The 21,300-nt window shown below is 47.8% G+C and overlaps 1 protein-coding gene across 4 annotated transcripts; it reads left to right on the top strand.

Moving 5' to 3' along the window:
* The first annotated feature begins 6,029 nt into the window (after positions 1–6,029).
* LOC121923248 lies at positions 6,030–14,311 on the top strand. Of its 4 annotated transcripts, none has more exons than XM_042453504.1 (4): positions 6,030–8,499; positions 9,212–9,300; positions 11,314–11,725; positions 13,242–14,311. In XM_042453504.1, exons 1-4 carry the CDS (start codon positions 6,081–6,083, stop codon positions 13,763–13,765), a joined length of 3,444 nt encoding a protein of 1,147 aa, XP_042309438.1. In that variant the 5' UTR covers positions 6,030–6,080; the 3' UTR covers positions 13,766–14,311. The 4 variants fall into 4 exon arrangements, with proteins under 4 accessions (XP_042309438.1, XP_042309437.1, XP_042309436.1 ...); XM_042453503.1 differs by having other exon boundaries at positions 11,311–11,725; XM_042453502.1 differs by having other exon boundaries at positions 9,212–9,327.
* Positions 14,312–21,300: the final 6,989 nt, after the last annotated feature.

Here is a 21,300-nt window from a genome sequence, read left to right as displayed (position 1 = left end):
GGGATTTATTGTTTCGGGTTACGAAAGTTTTTTCGGGTTACGAAAAAACTCCGGCGCTATTTTAAATGGAGCCGCAGCGGAGCCGCGGCTTTTTCCCCATTAGCGCCTATGGGTTTTCGGGTTACGAAGGCTTTTCGGGTTACGAAAGCGGCCGCGGAACGAATTATTTTCGTAACCCGAGGCACCACTGTACTGGATCCATACCTTGTTTTAGGAGAACTGCAGTTCCCGGCTCACAGCTTCTGTTCTAAAACAAGCTAGTCCCAGCTCCACTTCATGTTCATGGAAGAATGTGGAATAACTTCTGATAGCATGCAACCAGGGAAGTGCGTGTGGTGTACTGGTTTTGAGCATTGCACTGTAGGGAGGTTTTGAGCATTACAACTCTAGAGACCAGGGTCTGAATCCCAACTCAACTATGAAAACCCAACGGATGCCTCCACAGCAAGTCACACTCTTTCAGCCTCAGTGGGAGGCAAATGCAAATCGCCCTCTAAACAAATGTTGCCAAGAACATGCTGTGATGGAGTCATCTTAGGGCCACCACAAGTTTTAAACAAGTTAATGACCAACAACATGGCCTACTGTATGATGCAAGCCCCTCCCCCCCAAAACCATTGAGGCTCCATACGCTTCCAACTCTAGGAAGAGGCAGCCATTGAAAAAGGCTTCTAGTGAACCATACCTGTATCTTGAGCATCCTGTCTCTCTGAGAATCCTGTTCTGTCAACTTCCATGGCTTTGTCATCCTCCAGGGAGGCACCCACGGTCTCCAGTACGCTTTCCATGTTCTCCTCCATTGGGCTCACCTTCTTCTCCAGGGGACCCATCATCTCCCCAAGGCCATCCCTCGTCTTTTGCAGGGCTGCCATTCTTTCTTGCAGTGGATAAACTGGATATCCCTACAGCTCATCCAGCTCCCTGCAAGGAGCATCATCCCACAGGGAACCCAACGTTTCCCTCAGAAAGATCAGCTCTGCCTGAAGGGAGTTCCACAGCTTTTTCTGCAGAGCGTCCACCTTCCCACACAAGGCCTTCCCTTTCTCTGCCAATGCCCCTAGTTTCCTTGTAGGGAAATCATACAGGACGTCCTCCAAGGCACCAAGCTTCTGCCATAGGGAAGACACTTCCTTCTCAGGGGCATCCAACACATGAACTTTCAGGCTAAATATGTGGTCACATGCCTTAATCTGGAGAGTGGTCACTTCTTTTGAGGAGCCATACAGCAAAGCAGTGGACAGCTTCTTCACCGTTACCAGCAGGACCGTGACCTTCTTCAGTGAGACTTTCCACACGGCACCCATCTGCTTCTGTACAGCACCAATCTTCACCTTTAATGTATCTACTTGCTCCAAAGAGATGTTCTGCAAGGCACCCACCTTCTCCTGCCCCTGCTTCAGGAGGAAGTGCAGCTGTTTGGAAGATTTTTTGGTAGCCATCTCCTTCAATGGGAAAACACATAAAGGGTCCACCTTTAGCAATGGGTAATCCTGCAGGGCATTCTGAAAGCTATTTACCCATCTCTGGAAGTCAGACAACTTCTCCACTGCGTCAGAGGCCCAGCTGACCTGCAGGAAACCAGGCAGGGAATCGGGCTCTTTTTTAAGGGAGGCACCTCCTTTGGCAAGAATCCGCTCAAAGCTTTCTTAGGGCAGTCAATGGCCCTTATCAGATGAGTCTTGAACTGGGGGACTTCAGCACTGGGCGGTTCGAATTAACGTTATTTCGCACAATACGGTCATACCATCATTCGAATTATATCAACCTTCTGCTCCAGTTTGTCCATCCTTGCCCAGAAGGCATCACACCTGGCATTGCCTTCATGGTAGTCAACCCTATCACCGCGTTCACTGCCTTCTTCATGAGTGTTGCCACCTCCACTGTCTTTGTCGCCTTCATTATAGCCACAGTCTGGATCCCCTCCTTCGAGGCCACGCTGTCGGTCCACCTCCATCTCACTCTTGATGCCTCTGTCCTTTTCTTCTGGAGGGGTCTCCTCAGGAGCCAGGGCTGGGGTCTGGGGCTGCTGTTTCTCCTCCTGAGGGCCCTCTCTTTGACCTGGAGGGATGGCCTTGTTGTTGCCTCCACCTCCATCTTGTTTGGCTGCCACCAGCTTCAGGGATCCCTTCTTCTTCCTCTGGGCCTTTCTCTCCATCGGGAGGCTCTTCTCCAAGAGGCCGAGGCGGCTCTCTTGGGTGCCCTCAGGGGCCTCCTTCGCCCACTCCTCCCTCAGCTGCCCCTCCAGCTTCCTCCCCAGAGGCCTCAGCCCCTCCTTCAGTGCCTCTGGCTCCCTCTGTGGGATTGGGAAAGGCCGAGCTCCAGCCTTTAGGAGTGTCCGAAGGATAGAGAAGGCCAACAACAGTCCTCACTTCCTGCTGCCAATAACGCCTTTGAACCTGCGCGCCTCGACGGAACCCCTTTTAAAGAGTCGGTTCCCCCTCCCTCCGCCCTTTCTGAGCCACTGCGAACGCTGATTGGCCGGAGGGGCTCGAGCCCGGCAACCGCGCGCGCTGATTGGGCCCCTCAGAAGAGGGAGCGCCCCGCACGCGCTGATTGGCGTAGCCGACGCGGCCGTTGGGAAAAGGAGGCAAAGTGACTGGGTAGCCTTTGAAAAGAAAAGGTCAATAATAAATAAATAATAAATTTTTTATTTTTATACCGCCCTTCCATAGATCAGGGCGGTTGACAGCAAAATATCAAACAACATATACATCAGGGTTAAAAACAATTACACACAAACAGAATAAAAACCCCGTTAGCCAGTCCTCTTTGCCACAGAAGAGGAAGGGAGGCCCACTGGACTTTAATCGGGGAATGCAAGCTGAAATAGAAAGGTTTTCAGATCCTTTCTAAATTGGGCCAGGGAGGTGGCCGAGCGGAGCTCTGTGGGCAGCGTGTTCCAAAGGGCCGGGGCGGCGATGGAAAATGTCTTCCTCGCGGTGGAGGTCAACCTAGCCCCTGGCACCCTAAGTAGTTGCTGCCCAGATATTCTGAGGGTGCGGGACGGAATGTACGGGGAGAGGCGGTCCTTCAGGTATCCTGGGCCCAAGCCATTTAGGGCTTTATAGGTCATCACCAACACCTTATATTGTGCCCGGAAGCGAATAGGCAGCCAATGCAGATCTTTAAGCACCGGTGTAATATGGCTGGCCCTGGAAGTTCCAGTGACCAGCCTGGCTGCCATATTCTGTACCATTTGTAGCTTCCGGGTTTGGTATAAGGGTTGCCCCATGTAGAGTGCGTTGCAGAAATCCAATCTCGAGGTTACCAGAGCGTGTACTACCGTTTCAAGGTCCCTCTGGGCCAGGTATGGGCGCAGCTGGCGAATAAGCCGAAGCTGATAACAGGTGTTCTTGACCGTCACATTCACCTGAGCAGTCAGGTGAAGCGACGAGTCAAGAAACACCCCCAGACTGCGCACAGAGTCCTTCACAGGGAGCGTGACCCCGTTCAGGACAGGTGGAACTACCGCCATTCCTGGACCAGGGGAACCTATCACAAGTACCTCCATTTTCTCTGGATTCAGCTTGAGTCGGTTTTCCCTCATCCAACCCATTACTGACTCCAGACAGGCCACGAGAGGAGAGACGCCATCCCCAGTCACTGCATCAGTCGGAGACATAGAGAAAATGATTTGGGTGTCATCAGCGTATTGATAACCCCGTGCCCCATGTCTCCGGATGATCTCTCCCAGCGGTTTCATGTAAATGTTAAATAGCATGGGAGACAGAATGGCTCCTTGAGGGACCCCAGTTATAAGGGCCCTCTCATCGGAGCACACGTCTCCCAGCTGCACCATCTGGGACCTCCCAGAGAGGTAGGACCGGAACCACTGGAGCGCAGTGCCCCCGATTCCCACCTCTGCCAGGCGTCCCAGAAGGATACCATGGTCAATAGTATCGAAAGCCGCTGAGATGTCCAAGAGCACCAACAGGGACACGCTTCCCCTGTCGATGCCCAGACGGAGATCATCGACCAAGGCGACCATGGCCGTCTCAACCCCGTAACCCGCCCGGAAGCCAGTTTGAAATGGGTCCAGATAATCCGTTTCATCCAAGACCGCCTGAAGCTGGATTGCAACCGCCCTCTCGATCACCTTCCCCAAAAATGGCAGCAGCGAAACTGGCCGATAATTGTTATGTACCAGGGGGTCGAGGGAGGGCTTTTTTAATATAGGTTTTACAATGGCCAATTTTAATTCTGATGGAAATTGCCCTTCCCTCAAAGATGTGTTAATAATCCGGCGTAGCAATAAAGTTACCGCCGGTCCCCCCTGGGCCGCTAGCCATGAGGGACAGGGATCGAGAGAGCAAGTTGTCTTCCGAACACTTCCGAGGATCTTGTCCACATCATCGGTACTCACCAACTCAAACCGATCCAGTTTAATGGAGTCCACGGAGGCTCCGGACGCCTCTACGCTAGGTTCTGCTTGGATGTTGGCGTTAAGACCTTCGCTTATCCGAGAGGTTTTATCCACGAAGAAGTTATTAAATTGGTCGCAGCAGAAGTTATTAAATTGGTCGCAGCAGATTCAACTCTGCCTTTATCGCCTCACGCTGCAGCCTCCAAATAAGGAGCCTCCTTTTTCCCACCCTTTTATTCAGTCCAGCGAAAGAGATCATAATGCCGCTGCCTTGTAGACCTTTTGCATTAATTTAGAGTGGCCAGGCGTCCTCATAACCGCAAAGGAGGACAAGACACACACACCCCAAAATAAAGTAGGATACTCGAGTAAAATGTAGGACACGACTAAACAAAAGCCATTCAGGTCTCTTCCAACTCTATGATTCTATGATTCTATGATATAAATGTGAATTCATACTTCTTCGTCATGGTCAAAATGGAGGACATTTTGTCTCGACAGAAGGTTGACATGTAGAACTTGTCCTGGAAAAAGAGGACTACCCTCAAGATAATGTAGGACACAACCAAATACAAACCCAAAACAATTCATATAAGTGAATTCATGCTTCTTAGTCATGGTCAAGATGGAGGACATTTTGGGATTCCTCCAGGGCAGAAGGTCGACATGTCCTAAAAAAGAAGACACCCCAAATAATGTAGGACTTAAAGAGTAAAATGTAGGACACGGCCAAACCACAGCCTTGCGTAAATGGGAATTTGTGCTGACCTTAGCCATGCTCAAAATGGAGGACATTTTGGGATTTCTCCTGGACAGAAGGCTGATGTGAGACTTGTCTTGGAAAAGGAGGACATCACCCTGACCACAGAGAACAAAGATATCCCCCCCTCAAAATTGAGGATATTCGAGTAAAATGTAGGACATGACCGAATAAAAGCCAAACAGAAACCTAAATGTATGGTTCTTAGCCATGCTCAAAATGGAGGACATTTTGGAATTCTCCCTGGACAGAAGGTTGAAATGTAGGACATGTCTTGGGAAAGGAGGGCATTTGATTTTATCCTGACCAGATGCCATAACCGCAGAGAACAAGGCATCCCTGTCAAAATGGAGAACATGATCTGAGTAAACCCTTAGTGGGCCACATGAGTCCTGGCAAGTTTGACCATCCTCGGAGGCTGAGAGAGTGTGACTTTGCCCATGGCAGATGCCTCTGCAGCTGACAGGAGGGACTCCTATACACTTAGCTACACTGGCCATCATCACATTCTCTCAGCCTCAGAGGGTGGCTAAATGCGCCAAGAGTTTGGTGGCCCACTGGGGTGCCTCTAAAGCTATAGAGATTCCCTGCCATGAGCAAGTCACACTCTCTCAGCCTCAGAGGGTGGCCAGTCGCGTCAATGCTAGGGGCCCCTTGGAACTGTCTGAGGCTGAGAGAGTGTGACTTTGCCTATGGCAGCTCTCTCTACAGCTGAAAGGGTCCCTATACATTTAATGAGTCTGTGAGGCTGAGAGAGTGTGACTTTGCCCATGGCAGCAGGGGATTTCTGTAGCTGAGAGGAGCCCTGGTGGGCCGCCTGAGTCTTAGCAAAGGCGGAGGAGGGCTGGGGTGGGAGGAGGAGGAGGAGGCGGAGGCGCCCTAGTGAGGAGGAGGAGGCCTGTTCTTCCTCCGCGAGGCCGCCCGCTGCCAGGTGAGGCCTGCGAGGAGCAGGCCGCCATGTCCTCCTCCTCCTCTTCCCGGCCGTCGCCGCCCTCCCCTTCCCGGCTGGAGCGGCTGCGGGAGGAGCTGGCGTGGCTGCGGGAGCGGTGCTCGGTCTCGGCGGCCGTGAGGGGCAGAAGCGCCCGGAGGAAGGTGACTCTGCCGGGGAAGCCATCGCTGGAGGGCTGCCTGAGGGAGCTGAGCGAGGCCCAGCGGGGATGGGAGGCCCTCTTGGCCTCGGCGGCGGCCCTGAGGCGAAGGGCAGCAGGAGGCGTCAGCAAGGCTCCCTGGAGGCCCGGCTGGGAGGCGCTGGCGGCGGCGGCGGAGGGGACGGCGGCCCTCCCGGAGAACAGCCAGGAGACCCTGCTCAACTTCCTGGACCTGGGCCTGGCCCTCATCCGCTGCATCCAGGCCTCCAGGGCGGGAAGAGGCCCAGGAGGAGGAGGAGGAGGAAGACGGGGCAGGCCCAGGGCCTCTCAGGGCCCTCCTGCTCCTGCTCCTGCTCCTTGGGGCCCAGAGGGAGAGGAGGCCTCCTCCTTGGACGCCCTCCTGGAGAAGGTGGAGGCCTGGCAGAAGGAGGTCGACGCCCTCAAGGGCACCAAAGGGGAAGCTAAGCATGTCTATGGGAAGAAGAAGAAGAGAGCCATGGCCAATTTGGGCCCCCCATTGGCCCCCATTTTGGACCTGGAGGAAGGCTTCAATGCCACCCCACAGAAGGCAGAGGGCCTGCAATGGAAGCTAGGAGTCCTGGCCAACCTGGAGCCCCCAGTGACCTCCATTTTGGATCCAGAGGAGGAAGAGGCCACCTTCACTGCCCCACACAATGGTGCCAACCCACAGAAAGTGGAGGACCTGCAAAAGAAGCTAGGAGTCCTGTCCAACCTGGACCGCCCAGTGCCCACCATTGAGGACCCAGAGGAAAAGGACGCCTTGCTAGAGAAAGCGGATGCCCAGCGAAAGGAAGCTGGTGCTCCGTGGGGTGGTGCCACCCAAAAGAAAGTGAAGGACTTGCAACAGAAGCAGGAAGTCCTGGACACCCCAGTGATCACCATTTTGGACACAGAGGAGGAGGAGGAGGAGGCCACCTTGTATGATCTGTGGGATGGTGCCACCCCAGAGAAGGTGATGGACCTGCAAGGGAATTGGAGAGACCTGGCCACTCCAGACATGTTGTCCCCCATTGAGGACCCCGAAGACGAGGAGGAGGAGGAGACCACTTTGGATGCCTTGCTGGAGAAAACGGATGCCCTGCAAAAGGAAGCGGGTGCCCTGAAGGATGGTGTCACCCTCCAAGGGAAGGTGAAGGACCTTCAAGGGAAGCGGGGAGTCCTGGCACTTGCATTGCGTGACTTCATCGCTAAGGAAATCTGGGCCCTGGAGCAGGAGGCAGAGGCCCTGTGGGATGCCTGGTTTCTGAAAGCCTTGAGACATATCCCTCCAGAGAACCTGGGTTGGTTACAAGAGAAAGTGGGTGCCCTGAACAATGCCCTTCGTGAGTTTGTAGCAGATACTCCACTGCAGAAGAAGATGAGTGCCTTGGAAAAGATGGAGGCACTGAGAGATGCCTTGCAAGAGGATGGAAGTGCCTTGCGCCATGCCCCACTGGAGAGAGATGCCCTGTGGGAGAAGGTGACAGAGCTGAACTTTGCTCTGTGGGAGATCCAGCTTGACAGAATGGTTACCCTCCTGGGGGTAGTAGATGCATGCTGGGATGCTCTCAGGAAAGCCCCCCAAAATGGGGTGGGTGCTTTGCTGAAGAAGCTGAAGGCCATGCAGGGCATCTTGAGGGCCACTCCACTGAAGGAGCTGAGTGTCCTGCACAAGATCACAAGTGGTTTGCTTGATGCCATGGTGGATTTTCCAAGGGATGCCCCAGCAAAGGAGAAACAGTATGCCCTGTGGGATGCCTTGCAAGATGTCCCACTGAAGGAGATGGGTGGCCTGTGGGGGAAGGTGAGGACCCTATGGGGTATCCCACTGAAGCTGTTTGGTGTGTGGGAGAAGGTATACAATCTGAAGGTATTCCTGTGGGATGACTCACAGAATAGAGTATGTAACTTGCAAGAAAATGTGGAGGCCCTGAAAGATGCTCTGAGGGATGCCCTATGGGAGAAGATGGGTGCCGAGCAAGATAAGCTCAGCGCCCTGTGGGCAAGCGTGCAGAGTTTCCCACTGAGTAAACTAGTTGCCCTGCAGGACAAGCTTAATGCTTTGGAGGAGAGGTTGTTGAGTGTCTTGGAAGAAAAACATTCCCCCCTGAAAGAAACAGCAAGTGCCTCACAGAAGGTGCTAGGCTCCCTGCACAGTCCCCCGCGGGGAGAGCTGTCTGAGATACCAGAAGAGGAGGTGGATGCCCAGCAGAGAACCCCTGCGGAAGAAGAGATCATGGAAGCAGACAAAACAGACTCTTTGCCAGCATGGAAAACCCCAGATCCAGGTATGGCTAGCCTGGGTTTTGCCCATTGTGTGGCTATTTCTGCTACAGTTGCATGATTTCCCATCACAAACAGGCCCAATGGCTCATTCATTAAGGATAGTGTAAGAACATTTGAATGATGCTGTTGTTGTTGTAGAATTCAAAGACATAGCTGTGTTAGTCTGTAGAATCAATATGCAGAGAGCTTGTAGCACTTATGAGACTAACTAAAATAAAGAACTTGGCAGCATGAGCTTTCATAGATTTCAGTCTACTTTCTCAGGTGCATATAGTGGAGTGGAAACCAGGGACACACGTATTTATGCCATTGGTATGTGGGAATATCAATTCAAATTGAAAATCCCTGTGTATGGAAATTTTGCTGTTGTTGTTTGCCTTCAAGTCCTTTCCAACTTATCCAAAAGGCTAAGAGAGGCCAGCTGGGGCAGCTCAGAGTGAATAAATTCTGATTGATGACATGATAGTCATGTTTAAATGACAGGATGATAGGGTTCAGGGGCCACAAAATGGGGCCAGAGTGTCAAACAAAACAACAACAAAAGCATAAATCAGGGACAGAGTGTAGCAACATTAACTTGGAGGAAGGGAAATATGAAGGAACAGCCTCAGGAGTTCCCACCAACTGCCCTTGTTAACATGCCACTATGTATGTCAGTCACTGCTTGGGAAGCTTCTTACTTGTAATAAACTCTCTTGTGGATTCATTTTGCAGGCGAGAGTCAGAGGAATCCAGGGAAAGCCCACCTGCTTCAGCCATTGTTACAACCTTGGACAGCTCTGCAGATGAATAATCCCATCCCAGTTAATAATGTTACCTCTTTTTCAATGGTTTGTGTCACTATCCTCATCTTTATTCTCATCTTGCCACCTTTCCCTATGACTCAAGGCAGGGAACCACAGATTAAAATAGAGCAACATAACACAATTAAAAGGTTGAGCACCGAATTTTTTTTCTTTTACGTGGGGGGGGGGGGGTCTGGAACAGGTCCCCTGGGTAAAAGAAGGGCTGTATTTTGGATAGGAGTACCCTGCCTAGACCTGGCTGACTGAAGTAAATGGCCCCCAGGAGAAATGAGTGTACAGGGTGGATTAGGCAGAAGAAGGCAATCCAAAAGGTAACCTGGACTCAAACCATGTAGGGCTTTACAGGTAGCAACCAATGCTTTACACCTTACCTGGAAACTAATTGGCAGCTGTTCTTCAATTTAAACATCTTGGCTTCCAGAGAGAGCTCAGGCTTGATCTCTGCTATTGCTGTCACTAGGACCCATTTGCTTGCTTCAATTCAGAACACCAAGCTTGACACTTCATACTTCAAACAGGGATTAATCAGAGAAGCTGTGGTGTTCTGAGCTGAAATGCTTGGCCACTGGTTGCGGCAGTTTCCTAGTCAGGATTGCAAACATATGGTTCCTGAAGGGCGACATCCTGTTTGTCTGCATTCAATCCTGTAAATAAGATTGTAGGGCTGGCAGGTTATATATTGTTTAATATAGTAGATCATTGCCAGTTAGTGTTCTCTTCAAAGTAACAGTCTGCTTAAGATATTTACAGGCAATGCAACACTTTCAATCATAAGGGTGTAATTCTGGATTGTCTATTGGTGTTTTCAGGACAGCTTTTACCAGCAGTCTTTAGATCTGGTGGCTGATGAAAAAGCTATAACTAAAGGCTTGCTGATGACTCAGAACTGGTTAGCAATATGGTAGTTAGAAGATACTAGATAACAGAATGCATTATTGGTTGTTACTTGACTCATCTGTCTGTACAGATACATGTATGTGCATACACACACACACACATACATACATACATACACACACATATGAATGATTCTAAAAAACAGTGAACAGCCCTAGAGGGATGCTGTTAACCAGGGAGTGAGTAACCAAGCAAGAGCCATCACTTCTTTAACCAGCTTCAAATCGGAGCTGAAGACCATCCTGTTCAGGGAAGCCTTCCCAGGCACTGCATAACTGTCACTTGCTATTTGATGTTCTTTTGTTGTCTGTTTTATTGAATCACTTCCTGTATTGCTATGTATTTTATATGTATTATCCTACTAGAGAGGCCCCCTCCCCACCATCTTTCCCTTCTCCTTTTGTGTCGTGTCTTTTTAGATTGTAAGCCTGAGGGCAGGGAACCGTCCAATTAAAAAGATTGTATGTACAGCGCTGTGTAAATTTACAGCGCTTTATAAACAAATTTAATAATAATAATAATAATAAATAAAGTATACTATTAAAATTGACCCTAAACAATCAGCACAAGTTGCTTATTAGATGTTATCCAATGCATGTTTGCTCAGTAGTTTATTATCGCTGAACCAGTAGGAAACAATAGAAAGTGTTCTGTTGCCTTGTAACCCAGATGTCCATTTATATCTTTTAGAGATATAATCCACTCCTAAAATGTGGATTACTGTGATCCACAAAAGTTTATGGAGAAAATAAATGCATGGGTCTTAAAGATACCTTAACAACTCACATGTTATTTTGTTGGAATAGACAAACGTAGTTATACCTTTGGACATTTTGGACCTTATATTGTGTATTTTATTTTATTTCTAAAAATCTATCAGGTGTGAGCTTTTCCAAGTATTGAATAAATCTTCAACTAGCTACTTGTCCAGAAACATCTGACTAATCCCCCACCCAACCCCCAACCCAAAAATTTTGCCACACTGCAGCAGTTAGAATTGAAAAGCAGTGTAGTGGCTGCTGGTGCAAATCATGGGATGTTCTTGTGAATTTTCTTGTATGCATAAATGGGGAAGTTTTGGAATGTCATTCTAATTGTACGTCTTTCCAGCAGGAACAGGTTCCCAATCCTGCTTTTCCTAACACTGTGGCTTTACCAGGACTGCAAAATGGCCAGCTCTCTTGTACTCTGGAAACCCAGCCATCCCTTCTGCAACCTGTCCTGCCATTATCTGCTACAGCTGGTGTCCTATCTAACCAGCATGAAACGCCATCAGGTATGACTCCTCCACAGCCAGCAGTGCCTTCACAGCCACCCACACTTACCTCCTCCTTTGCTATACCCTCCACTTCAGTGGCTGACTCAGCTCCAGATGTTGACCAGATACAAAGCACACCTACAGTGGGTCACACCACAGACAGCAATGCAGTGTTGAATCACAGTACAGCATCAGATGCTAGGGAAGGTTCCATCCTGAAAGCCATCTTGAGAGCAAACTACATTAATCCAGAACCTTGGCAGTCCAGTAAGTATTTGATGGTTTCTGTAGTTTGTTTGTTGTTTGAAAGACTGGGCCCAGATTTAAAAGGGCCAATAATTCAGTGGGAATAAACCATTTACATCTTGGGTTTCTTAAGAACTGGGTGTGTTTGTTCAGTAACAGTTGCAGATGTTCTGTTCAGCCCACAGTAGATGAAACTGCGTTTGCGGAATTGAAGCCAGGTGAGTCCAAAAGCCTGAAGAGAGCCGCAGATAAATAAGATATAGCAATCCACTGCTGGGGGGAGTGATGAAAGGTGAGAGTAGATGGCTGGGCTCTAGTAGGTTTTCAGGCTGAGAGCCTGAAGTACTGAAGCGAACGATGTTGACAAGAGATAAAGCTCTAGACTCCACCTCCAGTCATCTTCAAGTGAGCAGACCCAGTGTTTGAGGATGATGGGGAGTCAGATTGCAGTCCAGCAGCACCTCAAGGGTTACAACTAACAATTACACATCCCTGTTTTACATCTTATTGACAACCTAAATATAAATCACTCTAAGCAGCATCACATTTTGTTCAAAAGAAAATCACTGCTGCTGCCATAACAAAATGAGCACCTGCTCTGAGAGTTTATTATTTTGATTTCACCCAGTTTTGCCAAAGTATCTCCCAAATCTATCACCTGGGAATGGGTTGGGTTTTCTTTTTTCATTGTACAATAGTGCATTAAAGGTAGCAATAAAGCATAGAAACACTTAATTGCTTATTAATTATGAGCTGCTTGCCAGTCTGGTTAATAAGTTCATTAGTTCTGAGGAGTTTAAAAATTCAGTGAAGGAATGTCTGAAACAGGGCCATGTGTTTTCTTGACTCATAATGAACATTTTGAAGAGGATTATTCAGTGGAGGCAAGTAACCTAGAAAAGGGCAAAAGCTTGCCATTAAACCAGGCAAACCTAGCTAAATAACCTCCAGATGTCTTGGGCCTCAACTCTCAGACATCTTAGACCACTTTTAAATCTGAGTTGAAGACTCGTGTTCAGGGAAGCGTTCCCAGGTACTTTGTGATTATCTATCTGATTTTTCATTGGATAGTTGATGTTGTTATTTTAAATTGTTGCCTGCTTATTTTAACCAATTCTATTTTATATTATTACCTTATTGTCTTATACATATTTTGTAGATTGTACACCATTGGCAAGTTTCACTTTTATTGATTTGATCGTTTGTATGTACAGCACTGTGTACACTTACAGCGCCATAAAAATCAACTATAATATTAATAATATTCATGGTGTTCAAAGGGACTGCAAGAGCTATTTAGTCCAATCCCTTGCTGTGTAAGAATATCCAGCTAAAGCACTCCTGAAAGATGGCCATCCAGTCTCTGCTTAAAGATCTCTTGTGAAAAGAGAGTCCATCATCTTAGATTGCATCTTTCCTAGCCAGTACCAATAAAGTGTTGTGTTTACCTTTTGACTAGCCAGGTAATGTGCACAGGAGATTCAAAGCAATTGGAGGTTGAATGTTTGGTAATCTGTTTTGTTTGCATCAAAAACAGGCCGAGGCACCCTTTCTACAACTCAACAGGGAGATTTTTCAAAGACGGAACAAATGATCAATCTGAGTGTGGACCACAACATTTCAGTGACCGCCAGCCAGCCGGATGATCATGGTTGCTCCCAAGGACAAAATACACAAGAGACTGAAGAGCTAATAAGTGAAGATGTTTTGGAAGCCCCCCTTTCCAGCTCTGAACAGACTGCTCCAGAGTTGGCAAATTCAGAGCCTCTGCATAAAAAGCAGAAAACAGATCCTCTTCATAATTCCCAAGGGCCTACTTTGGATCAGGAAATGATGAAGGAATATAGAAAGTACAGAAAGTGTGTTCTTGCCATTTTAAATCAGTATAAGTCTAGAGTGGACAAGTTGAGGACAAAGTTAAAGCAGTCCCCCAACCAAACCTGTGCCTTAAAGGATACAGAAGAAATAAAGGCTCTGACTTCTACCTTGAAAAGAGAGCAAGCAGTCCTGAAGCAATTTGACTGTTTTCGGGATGTACACAAAAGCAAGGATGATCCATAGGGTAAAGGATTGTAATTTGGGTTGAAGTTATATTAAAATGTCTAATGAATACTAAATATGTGAAAGCCAGTGGTTCTCAACTTTAGTTCTGCTAGTGTTTTGAACATCAGCTCTTGGAAGCCCCAGCCAGTTTAACCAAGAGTCAGGAACTCTGGGATCAGCAATCCAAAATCTCTAGAGGACCTAAGTTTGGGAACCACTGGTGTGCAGTGTTATTTCACAGAATACACTAAAGCACCTAACACATTCTCCTTTGTTATATGAAACCCAAAAGCAACCTTGGGAAGACCACAACTCTGCCTAGAGCTAGGCAAGTCCGGTTGGAGCCAGGCAGTCACAGCTCAGGGTATGGAGTGACGGGGAGCCTAGGTGGAGGAAGGATAAAATCTAGAGGACTATATGGTAGTCAGAAAGATGAAGCAGAGTCAGGCAGTCTGAGATGGGGGAAATCTGAGTAGGGGTTTGGAAGCAGTGTATGAGGGAAAGGTTCAGGGCATTCATGCTTAACCTAATTGTTATATAATAAATCTTTACTGCTTTTTTCTATCACTGTGATTGGCTGTTTCATTTAAGAATTGAGATGAACAAGTAGTCACATTTTACCATTCTGAACACAGGGTTTAACACAGCTGCTTGTTCACAGTGGAGATCACTTTGAGGCCCAAGTATCAGATCCAGGGAGAGGATAAGAGTAAACTGAGTGACGGGAGCCCAAGGGTTGGAACTGTGGGCCAGTCTGGAGAAAGATTCCATCCTCACTGGCATTTGGAAAAGGTTTATGGGCTGGAGTCCTATTCAAATGTGTGAAGAATGCTGACTGGCCAATTATTGTCTGGAGCATCACTTTACATTCACAACACATGCAAAGCACCTAGTGGTTTCTTATGTGGAACCTAAAAGCAACCTTGGGAAGACCACTAGTCTGAGCAAGACTTACTGTAAAATGTTGCTCCACATTTACACTGTCAAAGTGTACATTTTGGTGGCAAAATTTACCCTTTGCCAGTAGGCCTTTCCTTTCCCTGGCTAGTGGTGTTACCTCAGAAGTGGCATACCTACAATATTTGACACCCCGAGCTCTGGCGCTACAACAAACTTTTAGATTGTAAGCCTGAGGGCAGGGAACTGATTAAAAATATTATTGTAAGCCGCCCTGAGAGCCATTAGGGCTGAAGGACGGGATATAAATACCTAAATAAATAAACAAACTACAATTCCCAGAATTCCATAGCCATGGCAGTGAAAATGCTGTGAGCCTGGATTATTTCTGCAGTGCAAATGCAGCCAATGTAAATTATACAAACATAAAGGATTAATTTAACTCTAAATCCTGACTGCCCCTGACCAACTAACTCACATTTCTCTGGCCTATTCCTGCTTAATCAACTAACTACCAACTAAAGGACCAAATTCTAAATCAGTCTCTGTCTCTGATCCTAACTAACTCTCAACATATCTAATTACAGTTGTCCCTTGCCTTACCTGGGGATCCCTTCAGGACCCTGACGTGTAAGGCAAATTCCGCCTATGCTCGAGTCCCATTGAGGATAATGGGGTTCATGCACACAGTGGCATGGTGGTGTGAGTGCCGCAGGTGCCATTCATTAAATGGTGTGGGACTTCCAGCATAAGCCATGTAAAAGGCGCCCGTGTATGAATCAGGCGCACTGTAATATTCCTCACTGTTCTACACACCATACTTTTAAAATCCTATTGAAACATTCAGCTCATCAGCAGTACCTGTCAAAATTCCCCTATATCATCTTATTAGCTATACATGGCAAGTGTAATATTGGAGCCATTGGCAATAATCTTTGAGAACTTCTGGAAAACAGAAGTCCCAGCAGACTGGAGGAGGGCAAACGTTGTCCCCATCTTCAAAAAGGGGAAAAAAGAGGATCCCAACAATTATCGGCCAGTTCGTCTGACATCGATACCAGGAAAAATTCTGGAGCAGAGCATTAAACAGAGTCTGTGAACATCTAGAAGGCAATGCCATAATCACAAAAAGTCAACATGGGTTTCAGAGAAACAAGTCATACCAGACAAATCTAATCTCTTTTTTTTATAAAAATACCAGCTTGTTAGATGAAAGGAATGCTGTGGATATAGTATATCTTGATTTCAGTAAGGCCTTTGACAAAGTTCCCCATGACATTCTTGCAAACAAGCTTGTAAAATGTGGACTAGACAAGGTAACCATTACATGGATCTGTAATTGGTTGACCAGCCGAAGCCAAAGGGTGCTCAACAATGGCTCCTTTTCATCCTGAAGAGAAGTGATCAATGGGGTCCCACAGGGCTCTGTCCTGGGCCCAGTGCTATTCAACATCTTTATCAATGACTTGGATGACAGAATTGGGAGGATACTTATCAAATTTGCAGATGACACCAAATTAGGAGGAATAGCTAATACTCCAGAGGACAGGATCAACATTCAAAATGATCTGAATAGACTAGAAAACTGGGCAAGAGTTAACAAAATCAACTTCAACAGGGAGAAATGTAAGGTAGTGCACTTAGGACGGGAAAATGAAATGCACAGGATTAGGATGGGGAACACCTGACTGAATGAGACAACATGTGAAAGGGATCTAGGAGTCCAGGTAGACCATCAGTTGAACATGAGTCAACAGTGTGATGCAGCAGCTAAAAATGCCAATGCAATTTTAGGCTGCATCCATAAAAGTATAGTGTCTAGATCAAGAGAAGTAATAGTGCCACTATATTCTTCTTGGTCAGGCTCCACCTGGAATATTGTGTCCAGATCTGGGCACCACAATTTAAAAAGGATGTGGAGAAACTGGAGCGTGTCCAAAGGAGGGCAACTAAAATGGTGAAGGGTCTGGAAACCATGCCCTATGAGGAACGACTTAGGGAGCTGGGGATGTTTAGCCTGGAGAAAAGAAGGTTAAGAGGTGATATGATAGCCCTGTTTAAATATTTCAAGGGATGTCATATCGAGGAGGGAGCAAACGTGTTCTCTGCTGCTCTAGAGACTAGAAAATGGAACAATGGATGCAATGTCCTGGAAAAGAGATTCCACCTCAACATTAGGAGGAACTTCCTGACAGTAAATGCTATTTGACAGTGGAACAAACTCCCTCGGAGTGCAGTGGAGTCTCCTTCCTTAGAGGTCCTTAAGCAGAGGCTGGATGGCCATCTGTTGTGGATGCTTTGACTGAGAACTCCTGCATGGCAGGGGGTTGGACTGGATGGCCCTTGGGGTCTCTACCAATTCTATGATTCTGTGATTCTATGATAGATTGCTGTTGTTTACCTTAAAATCATTTCTGACTTACAGCAACCCTAAGCCAAACCTATCATGGGTGTATTTGTTCAGAGGGGCTTTGCCTTTACCTACCTTTGAGACTGAGAGGGTGTGTGACCTGTCCATGGTCACCCAGTAGTTCTCCATGGTTGATTGAGGATCCGAACCCTGGTCCCCAAAGTCCTAGTATGCCATTCAAACCACTACAACATGTTGGCTCCATGCCCTCGAACATTGACCTGATCCCCATCAACTTTTCACAGATTGAAAACCGATATGTGTGACCAAGCAACATCTGAGCGCAATCAGGTGACAGAAGCTATTAAAGAGAAATAACAGATAATCTAGAAGGTGTAGCAATTTGCTCTTAGTTGAGACTATTAGGAAGGGCAACCCTGCTGTCATCTCCATCCCATGGAATGAACAGAAAAAACACCTTTTGTACTTTCAATTCACTTTGGAGAAATTAAAGGAAACTGAAGACAAAAAGAGAATGGAGGAGGAGGAGGAGGGACAAACTGGAAAGTTTAAAAGCAGCTGGAAAAAGCAGGATGAGAGAACGTTAACTGGGACTGACCTTACAAAATTGGAAGATTTGAAAAGGGGACAGTATGTTATGTATTTAAAATATTTCCATCCTTATGCTCTTGTGACGTGTAATTGTGAGGTTTTGGGTGACACTTTGACTGTAGGCCTTCTGTCCCTTCTAGCAGTTCTGGAGGGCATAAAAATAGTATGAGCTAGTAGTGTACTGTGGTTAAATAAGTAAAAAGAATAAAAAGCTAATATGTCCTTAGGCTGCTTTAGCATAGTGTTAATCCTACAGGAATATTTATTGTTGTATGCCTTCAAGTTGTTTCCGACATATGGTGACCCAAAGGCAAATGTATCATGCGCCCGTTACAGATGGGCTCTTGAGGCGCCCCCATCACACAGTAGGGGTTGGCCGGGGACCTAGCGTCCACACTGGCCTCACCCCTATCACATGATACACACAGGCACCACCATTATTACGTGCCGGATGCATAGCATCCGCACGTTGTGCAGCACTTATGATGTCACAAGTGTGCCATTGGCGCCTTGCGGCATCATAACCACTCCACGGGAAGAATCGCCATTTGGGGGCTTCTTTTTTGCTCCGCACGGTTTGGCTGCTGCGGCTCCCTTGTGGAGCAACCAGCAGCGCCGGCAGACCGCCGCTTTTCGGCTGTCTGTAATGCACCATGGTTTTGTTTTGTTTTTGGCACGTCTTCCTCTGAGGCTGAAAAAGTATTATTTGCCCAGGTCACCCAGCAGGTTTACATGGCTGAGTCAGGATTCAAATCATGGTCTCCAGACCACTATGTCAGGTTGACTCTTATAGGAATAGTTCTATTTTATTTATGGAAGACGCTACTAGCAGCACTGCTAACATCAATATGGCCTCTTGCTTCTCAGGAGCATGCAATCCCGCACCATCATGAAAAGGTAAGCTAGTTGAATACATTCCTACATCAGTTTTTCCAGTAAGCAACCATATTGCCTGAGCTTTTTAAAATATTGCCATAGAATTTTAAAACAGTATTTTGCCAGAAATGTGTCAAGTCATTAAAGGCTAGTGCAATGGTTCTTCTGTTGCTCATATACTTGTATCATAAGCTTTTTTATATCCATGACCCTGAAATAAAATTACATGGTGAGTAAATAAGTAAATTAGCTATTGTGTGTGAGAGAGGGAGGAAATTTCCTATTGTGGTTTGTAGTTTCTTCAATACCCGGCCTTTGTGGTTTGTTCAAAACAATGCTACTATCTGGATTCAGTTCCCAGAGGCTCCAGCCAGCATGGCTAATGATAAGGAATTGTCAGCCAAAACACCCAAGGATCCACAATGTTCCCAAACCTGATCTGGACCCTTCTCCCTTTCTTACAATCTTCTCCCTGCCTTTTTCATGTTGAGGGAGGGGTTTTGCTTGCAAGTGCATTGGAAAAAGGACTTTTCTGTTTTTTGCTTCATGTACTGTTCTTTAATCTGGCTCAGTGTTGCTTATACTGCAGTACAAGGGGAGGCCATAGGGTTTATTTTGCATGTCGTAGGACCATGGTTCAATCCTCATCATTTCCACAGTGGAACAGGAAGGGAGAAGCCCTGCCTCAAAGCAAGGAGAGCCACTGCCTGCCAGTCAGTATAAAACAAGGTGGAGTGTGCTTAGCTAAGTGCAGGAGTGGGACAGGAGAATAGTTTAGGATTCTAAGACAAATTGCTTGTGTTGCCAGGTCACAGGCAAAGGCACCAATGGAAACCAATTAGGGTCAATTAGAGTCATGTCTATCCATTTATTTAACTGTTCTCAAGCACTCAAGCCATGGAATAGCTAAAATGGTGTGCCACATGATCTCTCATGCCCCTCTTGATCCATTGTACCCATTGTAGCCCCAGAAAGTCCTCCATGCTCCAGCACCACACACACACCCCTGGAGGAGAGGGAGAAGGAAGAAGAAGAAGAGAAGAGGGAAAAGAAGGAGAAAGGGGGAAAGGAGGAGAAAGGAGAAGGAGAGCATCAGGAGGAGGAAGGCGAAAGAGAAAGAAGAAAAGAAGAAGAAAGGAGGAGAAGGAGGAGAGGAGGAGGTGAGGAGGACCAAGAAAACCCCAGGATAGGGTTGCCTTGGTCCAAAACAACTTGAAGGCACACAACAACATCAACAACAACAAAGGAAGGAGTTGCTGGAGCTTGGCTTCAAGAGATGATATCTCTCTCCCTCCCCCTCTCCCCAAGGGGCTCTCCTCCTCTTTCTTTCCTCTTCCTTTCTTCCTCCTTTAAGGGCACATCCTCCTCAGGCTGGAGCGAGGCCAGAAGGGTGGCAGCACTATGGGCTTCCACCAGCACCTCAGCCATATTTCTCCCCCAGCCCGGGCGAGCCACGTGCAGCAGCCAGGAGCAGCTCCCTCCGGCTTCCTCCTGGCGGCTGTGATGGTGCGCATGCGTGCCAATGGCCCCACTGCTGCATGTTTTTAGGCAACCCTACCTTGGGGCCCCCTTTGGCTGGGGGCCCTGGGCAGTGCCCCGCTTGCCCTCCCCTAGCTACGGGCCTGGATTCGCGAGGGACCCGTTCCAGACCCCTGTGAATCAGAAAAACTGCAAATGTTCAAAGGCCATTGATTAAAATGGGTGTATGCTCCCACGTGCAGTGTGCACACCATTTTGTCCCTCCATACTTGCTAGGTCCGCGAAAAGGGAGGGATGAGTGTACTCTCAAAATCTTTCCTTGGATCTATTACTCTGTTGTCGATGTGATCACCACTGTGTAGGGTTGCCATAACCCCCCTGGGGGCGTGACAAACCCGATTTTTGGCCCCTTGGCACGGTCACGGCACGGTTTGGCTCTTAGCCCCAGGTTGAGCTGGTTGCCGCTGCCGCCGCCACAACAACCATGGCTGTTCTGCAGCTGCCACCGCCATTGCTGCTGCGGCTGCTGCTGCAGCTTTTTCGCTGCCTGACTCGCTTTGTCCTGGCCCTGCGTGGGCTGAGCAGGAGCTCCTGCCCTTCAGGGTGGCTGGCCAATGGCTGGACAGCCCTCCCCTGCTGCAGGAGCCTGTGACTGCTAGCAGGAGGCAGGGCTGTTTCAGCTCCACTCTCCCCATTGGCCAGCCAGCCTCAAGAGGAGGAGTGTCTCCTCTTTGGTCCCTGGCGCGGGCCGAGGGCAGAAAAGAGCCTTGCCGGCAAGCCATTTTTCTTCCTTTCCTTTTTCTTCCCCTATTTTTTCTTCTCTTCTTCTTCCTTTTCTTCCTCCTCCTCCTCCTCCTCTTTGTTTTCTTCCCCTCCTTCTCTTCTTTCTCTTCCCCTTTTTTCTTTTCTTCCCCTCTTCCCTTTCCTTTTTCTCCTCGGCTGCTGCTGCTGCTGCTGTTGTGGTTATGGTTGCTGTTGTGTGGTGCCCAACTCCTTTGATTAATGGCAACAGCCCCTCTTTCTCTAACGCCCTTATTTAATCCCTTCTATCTAAACCTCTATCTATTTACCCCCCTATGCCCCCCTCCTCTTCTTCTCAAGGATCCAGGGCTTCTCAGGGCTTTGCCCCCATGCAAAAAGAAAAAGACTGACCCACAAATCCCCCTTATAGTAAGTGGAGATACACTGTACCTGGGGGAAAAGAGGGGGTTGCAGAGAGCAAGGAGAAGGAGGAAGGGGACAATTGCTAAGAAGGCTTGGAACATATAGTTTGCCGGCTCAAGGGGCTGCCTGTCTACCTTGGCTCAAATGCTGAGGATGCCTGGACATGTGCTGCTGT

This window comes from Sceloporus undulatus, chromosome 2 (genome assembly GCF_019175285.1).
Source record: "Sceloporus undulatus isolate JIND9_A2432 ecotype Alabama chromosome 2, SceUnd_v1.1, whole genome shotgun sequence".
Classification (NCBI taxonomy): Eukaryota; Metazoa; Chordata; class Lepidosauria; order Squamata; family Phrynosomatidae; genus Sceloporus; species Sceloporus undulatus.
Note: the sequence above shows the minus strand (reverse complement) of the source record. Positions and strands in the feature narration are given on the sequence as shown.